Here is a 16,991-nt window from a genome sequence, read left to right as displayed (position 1 = left end):
TTCCTTTAAACGCGCTGTTCACTGATCACGTGGTCAGTTTAAACTCGTCTGATGTCAGCTGAGCAGACCCGGGTCATGTGACCTGTGGGCTAAAATTACCCAGAAGGTCTGAGGTCAGATTTCAGCAGAGGAGACGCAGCATGGAGGACGGCTGCGCTGCCACAAGGTGAGAGCAGACAGCGTGCGCTAACCCGGCGTGCGCTAACCCGCCGTTTACACGCATGCTTCCACGTTATGTATTTATACTAACAGGGTACCAACGACCCGATATAGATCACTGCTCCGTTTAATGTCACTCTGGCTGTGTTTGAAACCGCCTACAACATACCGCATACTGCATACTGCATACTTGCATACTGCATCCTCATCGATCAGACAGTATGCAGAGTGTTTACCCACAGTGCACTTCGCTCCTGCCCGAGCCGAAATCAGCCGGCCTGAAGCTGATTTCTCTTAAACTCTGTAAACCCTAGGAACATTTGAAACATTTTCAGGTGAGAAAGTAGTCGTTGGCTGTGTTCAAAACCGCATACTTCTCCTACTACTCATACTAACTTTAACTTTTTTTAAGTTCCCGGATGCATACTAGATTCTCCTAAATGTTGGGTATGCATCATGAGGTTACTACTCATACTCAAACTACCCAAGATGCAACGCAACGTGACGTCGCCGATCGTCATTTCCTGTCAAAACGGCAGTTTTAAGCTAGCTACAACGAGGGTAGGTTCACTTCCTGTTTTCAAAACAAAAGCACCAATTGTATGGTAATGGCTTTCCCTATGATAAAAGGCAACGGGTATTTTATTTTGTGAAAATAACAGGAAGTGCGTTAGCTCACTGCGGCTAGCTTTAGTAGCGCCGAATTCGTGGGAACAAAATTGTAAACAGCCGGTATTTTGTCAGGTTTTCAACACGTTGGGGATCTGAACGACTACTTTCTCACCTGAAAATGTTTCAAATGTTGCTAAAGTTTACAGAGTTTAGAGCTTAAGAGAAATCAGCTTCAGGCCGGCTGATTTCGGCTCGGGCAGGAGCCAAATGCATTGTGGGTAAACGCTCTGCATACTGTCTGATTGATGAGTATGTAGTATGGAAGTATGTAGTATGTAGTAGGGGGTTTCCAACACAGCCATCTAGATCCCCAACGTGTTGAAAACCTGACAAAATACCGGCTGTTTACAATTTTGTTCCCACGAATTCGGCGCTACTAAAGCTAGCCGCAGTGAGCAACGCACTTCTGGTTATTATCACAAAATAAAATACCCGTTGCCTTTTATCATAGGGAAAGCCATTACCATACAATTGGTGGTTTTGTTTTGAAAACAGGAAGTGAACCTACCCTCGTTGTAGCTAGCTTGAAACTGCCGTTTTGACAGGAAATGACGATCGGCGACGTCACGTTACGTTGCATCTTGGGTAGTTTGAGTATGAGTAGTAACCTCATGATGCATACCCAACATTTAGGAGAATCTAGTATGCATCCGGGAACTTCTCGCTTACTCAAACTCGCATACTAACTCAGAAAGTTAGTAGGAGTAGTAGGAGAAGTATGCGGTTTGGAACACAGCCTATGACATCGTATTACAGCCACGTTCCAAGGAGTAAAAATAGGGTTAAAACTCAGTGAATCCAACATGTGACGTATTACGATGTCGTTGTTTACTGACCAAAGAAGCTCGTCTGCGGTCGTGTTGGATGTAAACTTTAAATAAAAGGTTCTGAACTCATTGACCACTCACTGATAAGTAATCAGTGACGTCACACAGGGCGGTCCGTGGGGGGCGGAGCCTGCAGCTCAGAGGTCAGAGGTCATCCTGTGCGCTGTGACATCACCAGGCTGTCATGGTGGGCGTGGTGGCGTGCGGCTCGGTGAGCTCCATCAAAGCTCTGTGGGAGACCAGGATCAGGAGGAGGAAAGAGGAGGACAGCGAGGAGCAGAGGAGGCGGAGCTCCAGGGGCGGAGCTACGGGAAGGTCAGACTCCGCCCACTCACATGAGTTCTTAATGGTTCTGCCGCCATGTTTCTTACCCAATTTCATGTGTCTGTAGTGGTTTTGAGTCATTATTGAGGTGGTTTGGGCCTCAGTTTGAGGTCTTTGGTGGCTGTGATCCTCAGACCTGGTTCTGGTCTGGTTTGTTTTCTTACTGGTCTTCATGTTGCTGATCCAGAGTCGGTGTGGGAGTCTGGGAGGACCGGGCCGCTCTGGCTCGACTGAAGGAGAAGCTGCAGACCGAGGATGGACGGCTGATCCTCCGCATCGAGAAGGAGGAGTGGAAGGTACTGGAAGTGGTCCGAACTGGTCCGAACTGGTCCGGGTCAGACAACAGAACCACTGACTGACCTGTTTTCACATTTCCCAGTCTCTGCCGGGGTGTCTGGTTCAGCTCACTCAGGTCCAGGAGTGGCAGATCCACCGGACCGGACTGCTGAAGATTCCACATTTCATCTCCAGCTTCCAAAACCTTCTGGTTCTGGATCTGTCCCGGAATGCGGTCACAGATATTCCAAAAGACATCGGTGAGTACGCCCAAACTTCTGACTTAAGTTCTTCTGAAGTGGTTCCAGCTGAGACTTGGCTCTGGTTCTGGTTCTGGTCTCAGGGAAGCTGACCCGGCTCAGGGAGCTGCTGCTGAGCTACAACAGAATCCAGTTTGTTCCCGAGGAGCTGAGTGGGTGTGAGAGTCTGGAGAGATTGGAGCTGGCCATGAACCGGGACCTGAACAAGCTACCAGACCAGGTATCGACCCAGTCCACCTGGTTTTATAGCACCTCAAACAGATTCTACTCCAAAACAGACCTGAACCAGCCTCAGGTGTGAATCAGTTCTGTTGTGGATTTTTTATCAAAGTGTATACACTGGAAAAAATCAAAGTGTTACCAAGTATATTTGTCTCATTACACTTAATATCAGACACAACTGCCTAACAAGCACCATTTCAGCCAGATATAGGGACTTGTTTGAAGACAATACATCTGGAATATCTTGTTAAATGAAAAAGTCTCGAAAACAAATTGTTCCGAGTCGGATTTCATATGAAACAAGCTTTTTTTTACATTTGAAGAGGTTTTAAGCTAATTTCAAGATCACTTTTATCTCAAAAGTCCCAAATATCACATTTTATTTCAAGAAATCTTGACAAGCTGATTTTCACTAGTTCCATTGGCAGATTTTTTTGCTTATTTCAAGCAAAAACCTCTTTTATTTGTTGTTTTTTTACTTATTTTTGGAGGGGCATTCTTTCCAGTGTAAGAAGACTACTCAAATAATAATAAGAGAAAATCATCTCCACACTAAAATCAAGACAAAGACAAAAACAGGAAACAAGAAAACAAAGCGTACAACATTCTATATCACTTAACCACATCACAAGATATACAACAAATAACCTGTTATGGTACGAATACCATACCGAAAAACCATGTCAATACAATTTTGTCGCACAGTAGTTTCAGACATTAAAATGCATCTGATTGGCAAATAATGTTTTACCCTCCTTTACAAGTATACATTTATTAAAGTGCATCTGGTACTATATTAAAGTGTATTTATCCTAAAGTGCTATTTTTAAAGTGCATGGAATAAAGTGCCAACTAATTTTAAGAATTACAGAATTACTACCAATTTATTTTTAGTATTGTATGTTAAATAAAAACTACCCTTCATGTTTACAGTCCTGGTTATCTGCAAGCCATGTTTTTAGTTGTTTCTTAAAAGCTACATATGTTGAGTTTTCCCTTATGGCCAACGGAACTGTGTTCCATGTAGAGCATGGACATAAAGTCAGACTTTTAAAACCAAATGGACAAATAAGAATTTTCCCATCTCGGTTCAAAACCAGGTTGTGAATTAGCAGGTTCCAAAACCTAAACTGGAACCTAATGCTGGTGCTGTACCTGACCCAGAACCGGCCTCAGGTTTGAGTCGTGCACAGGTGTGGAACCAGATCGTTCACAGTGGACCTGAGTGTGCAGCACCGGCTGATCTGAGGTGTGTTTGCTCCTTGAACTCCAGCTGAGGAACCTGACCAGGCTGCAGCACCTGGATCTGTCCATGAACGACTTCAGCCGCCTGCCGGACTGTGTGGTGGCGCTGCCGGCGCTGGAGTGGCTCGACATGGGAGGGAACCGCCTGCAGCACTTACCTGAGGACATACACAGGTAGGTGACGGTGGAACGACTTAGCCCCGCCCCCAAGGGTGCAGCAGCCAATAAACAGCGAGGTGCGTGTGTCCTCAGGATGGAGAAGCTGCACACGCTGTGGTTGCAGAGGAACGAGCTGGAGAAGCTTCCAGACAACATCAGCAGGATGGCGAGTCTGGACACTCTGGTGCTGAGCAGCAACCGGCTGAGAGACATCCCGCCGCTGATGGAGGACATGAGCAACCTCAGGTAGGTCGGTCCGGCCTCGGGTACGTGGGTCCGGCCTCGGGTACGTGGGTCCGGCCTCGGGTACGTGGGTCCGGCCTCGGGTACGTGGGTCCGGCCTCGGGTACGTGGGTCCGGCCTCGGGTACGTCCGTCCGGCCTCTGGTACGTGGGTCCGGCCTCGGGTACGCGGGTCCGGCCTCTGGTACGTGGGTCCGGCCTCGGGTACGTCCGTCCGGCCTCTGGTACATGGGTCCGGCCTCGGGTACGTCCGTCCGGCCTCTGGTACGTGGGTCCTGCCTCGGGTACGTCCGTCCGGCCTCGGGTACGTGGGTCCGGCCTCTGGTACGTACGTCCGTCCGGCCTCGGGTACGTCCGTCCGGCCTCGGGTACGTCCGTCCCGCCTCTGGTACGTACGTCCGTCCGGCCTCGGTTACGTCCGTCCCGCCTCTGGTACGTACGTCCGGCCTCGGGTACGTCCGTCCCGCCTCTGGTACGTCCGTCCCGCCTCTGGTACGTACGTCCCGCCTCTGGTACGTACGTCCGTCCGGCCTCGGTTACGTCGGTCCGGCCTCGGGTACGTGGGTCCGGCCTCGGGTACGTCCGTCCGGCCTCGGGTACGTCCGTCCCGCCTCTGGTACGTACGTCCGTCCGGCCTCGGTTACGTCGGTCCGGCCTCGGGTACGTGGGTCCGGCCTCTGGTACGTACGTCCGTCCGGCCTCGGGTACGTGGGTCCGGCCTCGGGTACGTCCGTCCGGCCTCGGGTACGTGGGTCCCGCCTCTGGTACGCGGGTCCGGCCTCGGGTACGTCGGTATGGCCTCGGGTACGTCGGTCCGGCCTCGGGTACGTGGGTCCGGCCTCGGGTACGTGGGTCCGGCCTCTGGTACGTGGGTCCGGTCTCGGGTACGTGGGTCCGGCCTCGGGTACGTGGGTCCGGCCTCGGGTACGTCCGTCCGGCCTCGGGTACGTCCGTCCGGCCTCGGGTACGTGGGTCCGGCCTCGGGTACGTCGGTCCGGCCTCGGGTACGTGGGTCCGGCCTCGGGTACGTCCGTCCGGCCTCGGGTACGTGGGTCCGGCCTCTGGTACGTACGTCCGTCCGGCCTCGGGTACGTCCGTCCGGCCTCGGGTACGTGGGTCCGGCCTCTGGTACGTCCGTCCGGCCTCGGGTACGTGGGTCCGGCCTCTGGTACGTGGGTCCGGCCTCGGGTACGTAGGTCCGGCCTCTGGTACGTGGGTCCGGCCTCGGGTACGTGGGTCCGGCCTCGGGTACGTGGGTCCGGCCTCGGGTACGTGGGTCCGGCCTCGGGTACGTCCGTCCGGCCTCGGGTACTAGGGTCCGGCCTCGGGTACGTTGGTCCGGCCTCGGGTACGTCGGTCCGGCCTCGGGTACGTCGGTCCGGCCTCGGGTACGTGGGTCCGGCCTCGGGTACTAGGGTCCGGCCTCTGGTACGTGGGTCCTGCCTCGGGTACGTCCGTCCGGCCTCGGGTACGTGGGTCCGGCCTCTGGTACGTACGTCCGTCCGGCCTCGGGTACGTCCGTCCGGCCTCGGGTACGTCCGTCCCGCCTCTGGTACGTACGTCCGTCCGGCCTCGGTTACGTCGGTCCGGCCTCGGGTACGTGGGTCCGGCCTCGGGTACGTCCGTCCCGCCTCTGGTACGTCCGTCCCGCCTCTGGTACGTACGTCCCGCCTCTGGTACGTACGTCCGTCCGGCCTCGGTTACGTCGGTCCGGCCTCGGGTACGTGGGTCCGGCCTCGGGTACGTCCGTCCGGCCTCGGGTACGTCCGTCCCGCCTCTGGTACGTACGTCCGTCCGGCCTCGGTTACGTCGGTCCGGCCTCGGGTACGTGGGTCCGGCCTCGGGTACGTCGGTCCGGCCTCGGGTACGTGGGTCCGGCCTCTGGTACGTCCGTCCGGCCTCGGGTACGTGGGTCCGGCCTCTGGTACGTCCGTCCGGCCTCTGGTACGTGGGTCCGGCCTCGGGTACGTCTGTCTGGCCTCGGGTACGCGGGTCCGGCCTCGGGTACGTGGGTCCGGCCTCGGGTACGTGGGTCCGGCCTCGGGTACGTCCGTCCGGCCTCGGGTACGTCCGTCCGGCCTCGGGTACGTGGGTCCGGCCTCGGGTACGTCCGTCCGGCCTCGGGTACGTGGGTCCAGCCTCTGGTACGTCCGTCCGGCCTCTGGTACGTGGGTCCGGCCTCGGGTACGTCCGTCCGGCCTCTGGTACGTGGGTCCGGCCTCGGGTACGTCTGTCTGGCCTCGGGTACGCGGGTCTGGCCTCGGGTACGTGGGTCCGGCCTCGGGTACGTGGGTCCGGCCTCGGGTACGTGGGTCCGGCCTCGGGTACGTCCGTCCGGCCTCGGGTACGTCCGTCCGGCCTCGGGTACGTGGGTCCGTCCTCGGGTACGTGGGTCCGGCCTCTGGTACGTGGGTCCGGCCTCGGGTACGTGGGTCCGGCCTCGGGTACGTGGGTCCGGCCTCGGGTACGTTGGTCCGGCCTCGGGTACGTTGGTATGGCCTCGGGTACGTGGGTCCGGCCTCGGGTACGTCCGTCCGGCCTCGGGTACGTGGGTCCGGCCTCGGGTACGTCCGTCCGGCCTCGGGTACGTGGGTCCAGCCTCTGGTACGTCCGTCCGGCCTCTGGTACGTGGGTCCGGCCTCGGGTACGTCTGTCTGGCCTCGGGTACGTGGGTCCGGCCTCGGGTACGTGGGTCCGGCCTCGGGTACGTGGGTCCGGCCTCGGGTATGTCCGTCCGGCCTCGGGTACGTGGGTCCGGCCTCGGGTACGTCCGTCCGGCCTCGGGTACGTCCGTCCGGCCTCGGGTACGTGGGTCCGGCCTCGGGTACGTGGGTCCGGCCTCTGGTACGTGGGTCCGGCCTCGGGTACGTGGGTCCGGCCTCGGGTACGTTGGTCCGGCCTCGGGTACGTTGGTATGGCCTCGGGTACGTGGGTCCGGCCTCGGGTACGTGGGTCCGGCCTCGGGTACGTGGGTCCGGCCTCTGGTACGTCCGTCCGGCCTCGGGTACGTCCGTCCGGCCTCGGGTACGTGGGTCCGGCCTCGGGTACTAGGGTCCGGCCTCGGGTACGTTGGTATGGCCTCGGGTACGTGGATCCGACCTCGGGTACGTGGGTCCGGCCTCGGGTACGTGGGTCCGGCCTCGGGTACGTGGGTCCGGCCTCTGGTACGTCCGTCCGGCCTCTGGTACGTCCGTCCGGCCTCGGGTACGTGGGTCCGGCCTCGGGTACGTGGGTCCGGCCTCGGGTACGTGGGTCCGGCCTCGGGTACGTCCGCCCGGCCTCGGGTACGTCCGTCCGGCCTCGGGTACGTGGGTCCGGCCTCTGGTACGTCCGTCCGGCCTCGGGTACGTCCGTCCGGCCTCGGGTACGTCCGTCCGGCCTCGGGTACGTGGGTCCGGCCTCGGGTACGTCCGCCCGGCCTCGGGTACGTCCGTCCGGCCTCGGGTACGTCCGTCCGGCCTCGGGTACGTGGGTCCGGCCTCGGGTACGTCCGTCCGGCCTCGGGTACGTCCGTCCGGCCTCGGGTACGTGGGTCCGGCCTCGGGTACGTCCGTCCGGCCTCGGGTACGTCCGTCCGGCCTCGGGTACGTGGGTCCGGCCTCGGGTACGTGGGTCCGGCCTCTGGTACGTGGGTCCGGCCTCGGGTACGTGGGTCCGGCCTCGGGTACGTCTGTCTGGCCTCGGGTACGCGGGTCTGGCCTCGGGTACGTCCGTCCGGCCTCGGGTACGTGGGTCCGGCCTCGGGTACGTGGGTCCGGCCTCGGGTACTAGGGTCCGGCCTCGGGTACGTGGGTCCGGCCTCGGGTACGTCGGTCCGGCCTCGGGTACGTGGGTCCGGCCTCTGGTACGTCCGTCCGGCCTCGGGTACGTGGGTCCAGCCTCTGGTACGTCCGTCCGGCCTCGGGTACGTCTGTCTGGCCTCGGGTACGCGGGTCTGGCCTCGGGTACGCGGGTCCGGCCTCGGGTACGTGGGTCCGGCCTCGGGTACGTCCGTCCGGCCTCGGGTACGTCCGTCCGGCCTCGGGTACGTGGGTCCGGCCTCGGGTACGTCCGTCCGGCCTCGGGTACGTCCGTCCGGCCTCGGGTACGTGGGTCCGGCCTCGGGTACGTGGGTCCGGCCTCTGGTACGTGGGTCCGGCCTCTGGTACGTCCGTCCGGCCTCGGGTACGTGGGTCCGGCCTCGGGTACGTGGGTCCGGCCTCGGGTACGTGGGTCCGGCCTCGGGTACTAGGGTCCGGCCTCGGGTACGTTGGTATGGCCTCGGGTACGTGGGTCCGACCTCGGGTACGTGGGTCCGGCCTCTGGTACGTCCGTCCGGCCTCGGGTACGTCCGTCCGGCCTCGGGTACGTCCGTCCGGCCTCGGGTACGTGGGTCCGGCCTCGGGTACGTCCGTCCGGCCTCGGGTACGTCCGTCCGGCCTCGGGTACGTGGGTCCGGCCTCGGGTACGTCCGTCCGGCCTCGGGTACGTCCGTCCGGCCTCGGGTACGTGGGTCCGGCCTCGGGTACGTGGGTCCGGCCTCTGGTACGTGGGTCCGGCCTCGGGTACGTGGGTCCGGCCTCGGGTACGTCTGTCTGGCCTCGGGTACGCGGGTCTGGCCTCGGGTACGTCCGTCCGGCCTCGGGTACGTGGGTCCGGCCTCGGGTACGTCCGTCCGGCCTCGGGTACGTCCGTCCGGCCTCGGGTACGTGGGTCCGGCCTCGGGTACGTGGGTCCGGCCTCGGGTACGTGGGTCCGGCCTCTGGTACGTCGGTCCTGCCTCGGGTACGTCGGTCCGGCCTCGGGTACGTGGGTCCGGCCTCGGGTACGTCCGTCCGGCCTCGGGTACGTCCGTCCGGCCTCGGGTACGTCCGTCCGGCCTCGGGTACGTGGGTCCGGCCTCTGGTACGTGGGTCCGGCCTCGGGTACGTCGGTCCTGCCTCGGGTACGTGGGTCCGGCCTCTGGTACGTCGGTCCTGCCTCGGGTACGTCGGTCTGGCCTCTGGTACGTGGGTCCGGCCTCGGGTACGTCCGTCCGGCCTCGGGTACGTCGGTCCGGCCTCGGGTACGTGGGTCCGGCCTCTGGTACGTGGGTCCGGCCTCGGGTACGTCGGTCCTGCCTCGGGTACGTCGGTCTGGCCTCTGGTACGTGGGTCCGGCCTCTGGTACGTGGGTCCGGCCTCGGGTACGTCGGTCCTGCCTCGGGTACGTCGGTCTGGCCTCTGGTACGTGGGTCCGGCCTCTGGTACGTGGGTCCGGCCTCTGGTACGTGGGTCCGGCCTCTGGTACGTGGGTCTGGCCTCTGGTACGTCGGTCCGGCCTCGGGTACGTGGGTCCGGCCTCGGGTACGTCCTTCCGGCCTCGGGTACGTCCGTCCGGCCTCGGGTACGTCGGTCCGGCCTCGGGTACGTGGGTCCGGCCTCTGGTACGTGGGTCCGGCCTCGGGTACGTCGGTCCTGCCTCGGGTACGTGGGTCCGGCCTCTGGTACGTCGGTCCTGCCTCGGGTACGTCGGTCTGGCCTCTGGTACGTGGGTCCGGCCTCGGGTACGTCCGTCCGGCCTCGGGTACGTCGGTCCGGCCTCGGGTACGTGGGTCCGGCCTCGGGTACGTGGGTCCGGCCTCTGGTACGTGGGTCCGGCCTCGGGTACGTCGGTCCTGCCTCGGGTACGTGGGTCCGGCCTCTGGTACGTCGGTCCTGCCTCGGGTACGTCGGTCTGGCCTCTGGTACGTGGGTCCGGCCTCGGGTACGTGGGTCCGGCCTCGGGTATCTTTGGTCAACTTTGCTTCCTGTGTCTGTTTCCTGGACTGATTCTTCTTCTCTTCTTCAGGTTTGTGAACTTTCGGGACAACCCTCTGACTCTGGACGTGACTCTTCCTCCAAAGAAGACGGTGACCGAGGACGGCGAAGAAGAAGAAGACGATCGGGAGATGTTCGGACGCGAGTTCATGCAGATTTACATCCACGAGGCCAGAAAGAGAGCGTACGCTGTGCTCAGCATGCACTGCGTCAGCCGTTAGTACCTCACTGCGACCGGACCTTCGGGCACTAACACAAACTGAGAAACTGCACCCCCAACCCCTCACTAAGCTGGAACCAGAACATCTGACCCACTGACCACATTAATGAGCTTTTCCTCATCTCACTCCCACGCTAACTCCTCAGTTTATCAACCTGAACAGGCCCGTAGCCAGGATTTTGCTGGGGGGGGTTCTTTTTGTATATTTTTGGGACTTTGTTCTAGGGGTGTCCGGGGGCATGGCCCCCCCCGGAATAATTTTAAAATTCAACCCTGTGAAATGGCACTTCCTGCGTTTTTGAGAGGATTTCAAAGTAAGAAACGGAGACTGTAGATACCCATGGAGGTATTATAATTATTTAGGTTCATTTGTTCTAATGTAGCCTAACATCTGTCTAATTCGACCTTGTTGCTTAAAGAATATAAAGGCTACAAGTTTCACACCAATCACTTCCCTGCATTGACATGTAAGTTTTATCATTGTTGTGTTTACATTGTGCTTACAACTTGTAGCGGTGATGTTGTAGAATATTTGCAAAACAGTTATCAATCTCCGTTTCTTTCTTTAAAATCATCGGAAAAACGCAGGAAATGCCATGTAAGCATTGTAATTATTTAGGTTAATTTGTCCTAATGTATCATCTGTCTAAAATAACCTTGTTGCTTAATGAATACACAGGCTGCAATTGATATAAAGCCTACTAGTTACCAATCACTTCCGTGCATTGACATGTGAGTTTTATTAATGTTTTGTGTACATTGTGCTTACGATTCAAAGAGGCGATATGATAAGAGACGTTTTAATTGTAGTAGAGATAAGTCATTTCAGATCTGAAATGCTACAATGACCGTCACTTTGCAGCATCTTAAGAATAACTTGCTAGGCTTAGGGGCACTTTACACAGAAACGAAAAAGGGTTAAAAACGCAGAACCTTTTTGCACTATATCGTTGAGATGGTAACGGCGTTTGGGGGGGGATGAAAACGCAAGAGAGTGAAACCGAATTCTTGAACTTTGAAATTCTGTCGAGTGGCTGTTCCCATAAATCCGTGCAAATGTCCGTAATTACCCCCTGAAGAAGTTGTATTAATGTTTTCACATGTGTGGTCTATCTGCTCATTATACACTGTGACTGTGTTCATTGGTGTTTTCATTCAAACATATTATAACAACCCTTAATGTGTAGGATACTGTGCATCATAAGTAAGGAATCCGTTTCTGTTCTCAACGTTTCAGAGACCGGCGATGACTCGTCAGGCTAAAATGAGCCGTTCCTCTTCTTCTGGGTTTCTGTAAAGACTCTTTTTCAGCTGCCTTTGGCTTCCAGCTGTGAGCGGGTCCTTCACATCTGTCCAGTGTTTTTATCCAGAATGCAGAAGGTCGGAACCAGGACACCAGATGGAGTTTGTGTGCTTATCTTTAAAAACATTCAAAGACTGAACACTGCGGATGCAACCAACTGAAAATGCTTTAATAGAAACTTTTACAAAACATGTCGACATCCATTCTGATTAAAGACTTTTGTAGAAACACAAATCTGCTTCTCTTGTTTGAGCCTGTAATGATCCATGTGTTGATCAATAGTTTGGTCTGTCACAGAAACAGAAATCTGTCCTTTAAGCGTGGAACATCAGGAGGATGGCGAGGGGACGGCGGTCAGGAGGATGGCGAGGGGACGGCGGTCAGGAAGATGGCGAGGGGACGGCGGTCAGCAGGATGTTCTCCAGGGTCACCTGAGGGTCCACGTAACGCGTCAGTTTGCTGCAGAGTCCTCTCGTCTTCAGGAAGTGACGCCGGCCGCTGTCGATCAGCAGTTTGCAGAGACGCCCGAGCTGCTGGCGCTCGGCTGCAGACAGGAAGCTGCGGACACATGATCCAGATCAGACCAATCAGCTGAGAGGGCGGAGCCCATAACTCATTTATTCATCTTCTAAATATCGTCTCAGAACCAGGAGTCTCTCTGCAGCCGGTATAAATCCTCATGTCAAAATTTGAATATAATATGCTAATCTGACCCCGCCCACATCTCCACCCACCAGCAGCTGACCCCGCCCACATCTCCACCCACCAGCATCTGACCACGCCCACATCTCCAACCACCAACATCTGACCCCGCCCACATCTCCACCCACCAGCAGCCGACCCCGCCTTTAGTGTCTCTGCAAAGCAGTGACCAGTTCTAACATTTACACATCCAATGTGTAACTATCCATCCATCCAGCTATTAGCTAACTCACAGCTGTTAGCATCTCATAGCTGTATGCTATCTCACAGCACTCAAACCGACAATAAGCTCAGTGGGGCCGTGGAGGCCACCAGGAGTGAGCTGGGAGGTAGCTGAGCGATACGCCCACAGCTCTTTAATGGAAACTCGGGATTAAAACTCAAACTCACAGGTGTAAGCTAACTCATAGCTGAATGCTATCTCACAGGTGTTAGCTAACTCACAGGTGTAAGCTTACTCATAGCTGAATGCTATCTCACAGGTGTTAGCTAACTCACAGCTGTATGCTATCTCACAGGTGTAAGCCAACTCACAGCTGTATGCTATCTCACAGGTGTTAGCTATCTCATATCTTTGTAACTCATAACTTTAATGGAAACTCGGGATTAAAACTCATAAACACACTAAACTGAAAGGTAGAACTGCTGGTTCCCCTCGAGGTTCAGAAAGAACAAAACAGATGCCGACAGAAGCCGACAATCCAGACAGATGTTCCAGATGTTCCAGATGTGTAAGAGCCTTGTTGGACATGTCTGAGGTGTTTGAACCAAGGGCAGGTCCAACATTTACCTGTCCACAGCGTCTGTCTCCTCTGCCGGTTCATGCCCGCCTTCGTCTTCTCTCTGATTGGTCGGATCCTGCGACGGAGGGTCCTGATTGGCCGGTCTGAACCCACATGTGGCCCAGCTGGACATGCGGCAGAAGGCGGAGAACTCGGCGGCACCGAGTCCTCTCTGCAGGAAGAACCGCTGGCCCACGTAGTGACGCCACTCACAGCGATGGTGGCAGCACAGCGCCAGGGCTAGACCCTGCACCGGACCAGAACCGGGACCAGAACCGGGACCAGAACCGGGATCAGAACCGGGACCAGAACCGGGATCAGACTGTGGCGGTGCCGTTTCTCCATCATCACCGGGACTCAGCTCAGACGGTTCTGATGGTCTGAGGCGTTTTCGTGGCGGTTCGGCCTTTGAGCCTCCAGATGTTTCCAATAAGCAGCACAGCGCCAGATCTGAGAACAGAACAGAACAGGTGCTGAACCCTGGTGGGTCTACGTGCTGAACCCTGGTGGGTCTACGTGCTGAACCCTGGTGGGTCTACGTGCTGAACCCTGGTGGGTCTACGTGCTGAACCCCGGTGGGTCTACCTGCTGAACCCCGGTGGGTCTACCTGCTGAACCCCGGTGGGTCTACCTGCTGAACCCCGGTGGGTCTACGTGCTGAACCTGTCGGCTGAATCTCACCGTCAGGTGCAGGTTCAAGTTTGTGGGGGCGTGGCTTTCAAGGGGGTGGGGCTTAGCGGAGGTGCCACTTTCAAATCTTGCTAGCTCTCCTGCTAGCTCTCCTGCAAGCTCTCCTGCTAGCTCTCCTGGTAGCTCTCTTGCTAGCTCTCTTGCTAGCTCTCTTGCTAGCTCTCCAGGATTACCAACCATGCCTTTTGGGATACCTGTGGGTAATGGGTCGGTTCTGGCTCTCAGTTGGGCCGTACTACAAGGTCAGAAGCTACTTTATTTCCTGGGAGTCATGAAGCTGGGGATGTTTCTGTTAAACTGACAGCCAATCAGAGCTGAGTCTCTGGCTCACCTGTGGCCGCTCCACAAAGGTGTTTCCCGACTCCAACCAAAGGGAGCTTCTTGTGCTGCAGCAGAGGAACTTTACCTGAGAACAGAGCAGGAGAGTTAGCCCTCAGACCCTCAGACAGACTTCAGACAGACTGACTTCAGACTGACTTCAGACTGACTTCAGACTGACTTCAGACAGAAGGGAGTCCAGATGTTGGTTTCTTACTCAGATCCAGATGCTGAATGTCCACATGCAGCCGCTCAAACTGAACGCCGGCGTCTTGGTGCTTCCCGTCCACCTGGAACAGAAAGAAACAAGTCAAACCGATGATCTGTCCTGGGCTCCACCAACTGAAACCCCACCTTATCTGATGATGTCACCGCTTTCACGGGAACAAACTACTGTGGTTGGTTGGGAGCTGAACGCTTGGAAGGTCTTCTTGTTTGGAATTTTAGACTTGGGAAGTTCTAGTTTTGGTAAATTTGTGTTTTGGGAGATTAGATTGTGGTGTCTGGGGTTTAAGGGTTTGAGCCACGTGTAGTTTTAGAAATGGTCTCTGAGTTCTACACTTCGGTTCTTAGGTTCAGGGGGGATCTGGACTTTTGGACTTTAGGCATTCTGGAAGTCTTCGTTTTAGTTTCTAGACTTTTGGATTGTGTCAGTACTGTTATAGTTTAGGGTTAGGGTTAGACATGTTGGGATTTTAGGTCCCAACCAAGGGGCAGAGCTACCGACTACCAAGGGGCGGAGCTACCGACCACCAAACACCTCTGTCAGATGTGTTCCTATGGAACCCAGAACAGACCCAGCTGAGGAGGAGCAGCTGAAATGGTTCCAGGAACTGAGGGCCGTGGTCCCTAGTTCCTGAGGGCCGTGGTCCCTAGTTCCTGAGGCCGATGGTCCCTAGTTCCCGAGGGCCGTGGTCCCTAGTTCCCGAGGGCGATGGTCCCTAGTTCCTGAGGGCGATGGTCCCTCGTTCCCGAGGGCCGTGGTCCCTAGTTCCCGAGGGCCGTGGTCCCTAGTTCCCGAGGGCGATGGTCCCTAGTTCCCGAGGGCCGTGGTCCCTAGTTCCCGAGGGCGATGGTCCCTAGTTCCCGAGGGCCGTGGTCCCTAGTTCCCGAGGGCCGTGGTCCCTAGTTCCCGAGGGCCGTGGTCCCTAGTTCCCGAGGGCCGTGGTCCCTAGTTCCCGAGGGCCGTGGTCCCTAGTTCCCGAGGGCCGTGGTCCCTAGTTCCCGAGGGCGATGGTCCCTAGTTCCAGAGGGCCGTGGTCCCTAGTTCCCGAGGGCGATGGTCCCTAGTTCCCGAGGGCCGTGGTCCCTAGTTCCCGAGGGCCGTGGTCCCTAGTTCCCGAGGGCCGTGGTCCCTAGTTCCCGAGGGCCGTGGTCCCTAGTTCCCGAGGGCGCTGGTCCCTAGTTCCTGAGGGCGATGGTCCCTCGTTCCCGAGGGCCGTGGTCCCGAGTTCCTGTATGTTCGAATGTGGGAAAAAACGGTCCCTACAGTGGTTCCTACAGTGGGAATGTGCCTATTTAGGGTATTTGATTTTCCAAAACACAGATTTTTTACAGTTTCCTGCCTTAAAGCGAGTACTGCAGCGCTCCACCAGCAGCATCTGCAGGTCTTCGCTGGTCCTCTGGCCCTCGCTGGTCTTCAGGGCCTCACTGGTCCTCTGGCCCTCGCTGGTCTTCAGGGCCTCACTGGTCCTCTGGCCCTCGCTGGTCTTCAGGGCCTCGTGGATCCAGTGAGACAGTTTCCCTCGACCTGCTCCAAACTCCACGAAGCACCGCCCCCTTCTCAGCAGCCCCAGCTTCTCCAGGTGACCTAAGATGGAGGACTGAGGAAAGGTGGCAGGTCAGACAGGAACAGGCTCCGCCTCCTCAGAGGTGTTTGGTCTAAAAACAGATTCCTGCTGCTCAGAATCAGAAGGTTTCCTGTTGGTCCCTACCTGCTGCTTCAGGTGTTTGTGGGCGGAGTCTCCGTTCTTTGGGTTTCGGAGTTCGTCCTGAAGGACGGGGTGAGACAGATCGCCGTCCTCCCCGTCGTACTGCAGCCCTGAGACAGCAGAAATCCTCCGAGTTACGATCCGCCAATCAGAGGCTGAGCAGGAACAGTCACCTGTAACCATGACTACCAAACCAGGTTACCTGGTCTACGAGTCCTCACACACCTGGCTGTTTGGTAACCATGACTACCAAACCAAGGTTACCTGGTCTACGAGTCCTCACACACCTGGCTGCTTGGTAACCATGACCACCAAACCAAGGTTACCTGGTCTACGAGTCCTCACACACCTGGCTGCTTGGTAACCATGACTACCAACCAAGGTTACCTGGTCTACGAGTCCTCACACACCTGGCTGCTTGGTAACCATGACTACCAAACCAGGTTACCTGGTCTACGAGTCCTCACACACCTGGCTGCTTGGTAACCATGACTACCAACCAAGGTTACCTGGTCTACGAGTCCTCACACACCTGGCTGTTTGGTAACCATGACTACCAAACCGGGTTACCTGGTCTACGAGTCCTCACACACCTGGCTGCTTGGTAACCATGACTACCAAACCAGGTTACCTGGTCTACGAGTCCTCACACACCTGGCTGGAACAGTTACCTGTAACCATGACTACCAAACCAGGTTACCTGGTCACACCTGGCTGGAACAGTTACCTGTAACCATGACTACCAAACCAAGGTTACCTGGTCTACGAGTACTCACACACCTGGCTGGTTGGTAACCATGATTTCCAAACCAGGTTACCTGGTCTACGAGTCCTCACACACCTGGCTGCTTGGTAACCATGACTACCAAACCAGGTTACCTG

The 16,991-nt window shown here is 57.1% G+C and overlaps 2 protein-coding genes across 3 annotated transcripts in view; one reads left to right on the top strand and one right to left on the bottom strand.

Moving 5' to 3' along the window:
* The first annotated feature begins 73 nt into the window (after window positions 1-73).
* Window positions 74-11,920, top strand: lrrc39 (leucine rich repeat containing 39). 2 transcript variants are annotated; one of them, XM_075486141.1, is made up of 9 exons: window positions 74-166; window positions 1,767-1,973; window positions 2,170-2,278; window positions 2,362-2,518; window positions 2,602-2,738; window positions 4,014-4,159; window positions 4,238-4,390; window positions 10,195-10,347; window positions 11,621-11,920. In XM_075486141.1, the coding sequence occupies exons 2-9, from the start codon at window positions 1,843-1,845 to the stop codon at window positions 11,631-11,633; spliced, it is 999 nt and encodes a 332-aa protein (XP_075342256.1). In that variant the 5' UTR covers window positions 74-166; window positions 1,767-1,842; the 3' UTR covers window positions 11,634-11,920. The 2 variants fall into 2 exon arrangements, with proteins under 2 accessions (XP_075342256.1, XP_075342255.1); XM_075486140.1 differs by having other exon boundaries at window positions 10,195-10,379.
* The window catches only part of trmt13 (tRNA methyltransferase 13), a 10,223-nt gene continuing 5,066 nt past the window's right edge, over window positions 11,835-16,991 (bottom strand). The window contains exons 6-11 of the mRNA XM_075486138.1: window positions 16,113-16,219; window positions 15,744-16,001; window positions 14,396-14,468; window positions 14,192-14,266; window positions 13,179-13,620; window positions 11,835-12,244 (exon numbers count right to left, since the gene is read on the bottom strand). Of these exons, the coding sequence (XP_075342253.1) occupies window positions 12,067-12,244; window positions 13,179-13,620; window positions 14,192-14,266; window positions 14,396-14,468; window positions 15,744-16,001; window positions 16,113-16,219 (1,133 nt within the window). The 3' untranslated portion in view covers window positions 11,835-12,066. The remainder of the gene's footprint in view (window positions 12,245-13,178; window positions 13,621-14,191; window positions 14,267-14,395; window positions 14,469-15,743; window positions 16,002-16,112; window positions 16,220-16,991) is intronic.

This window comes from Odontesthes bonariensis, chromosome 15 (assembly GCF_027942865.1).
Source record: "Odontesthes bonariensis isolate fOdoBon6 chromosome 15, fOdoBon6.hap1, whole genome shotgun sequence".
Taxonomy (NCBI): Eukaryota; Metazoa; Chordata; class Actinopteri; order Atheriniformes; family Atherinopsidae; genus Odontesthes; species Odontesthes bonariensis.
The sequence above is the reverse complement of the archived record's forward strand: the minus strand, read 5'-3'. Positions and strand labels throughout refer to the sequence as shown.

Coding starts and splice junctions, on each gene's coding strand:
- lrrc39 (XM_075486140.1), top strand. CDS start 1,843: ATGGTGGGCGTGGTGGCGTGCGGCTCGGTGAGCTCCATCAAAGCTCTG. Junction 2,279..2,361: donor TCGAGAAGGAGGAGTGGAAG/GTACTGGAAGTG, acceptor CACATTTCCCAG/TCTCTGCCGGGGTGTCTGGT. Junction 2,519..2,601: donor AGATATTCCAAAAGACATCG/GTGAGTACGCCC, acceptor TTCTGGTCTCAG/GGAAGCTGACCCGGCTCAGG.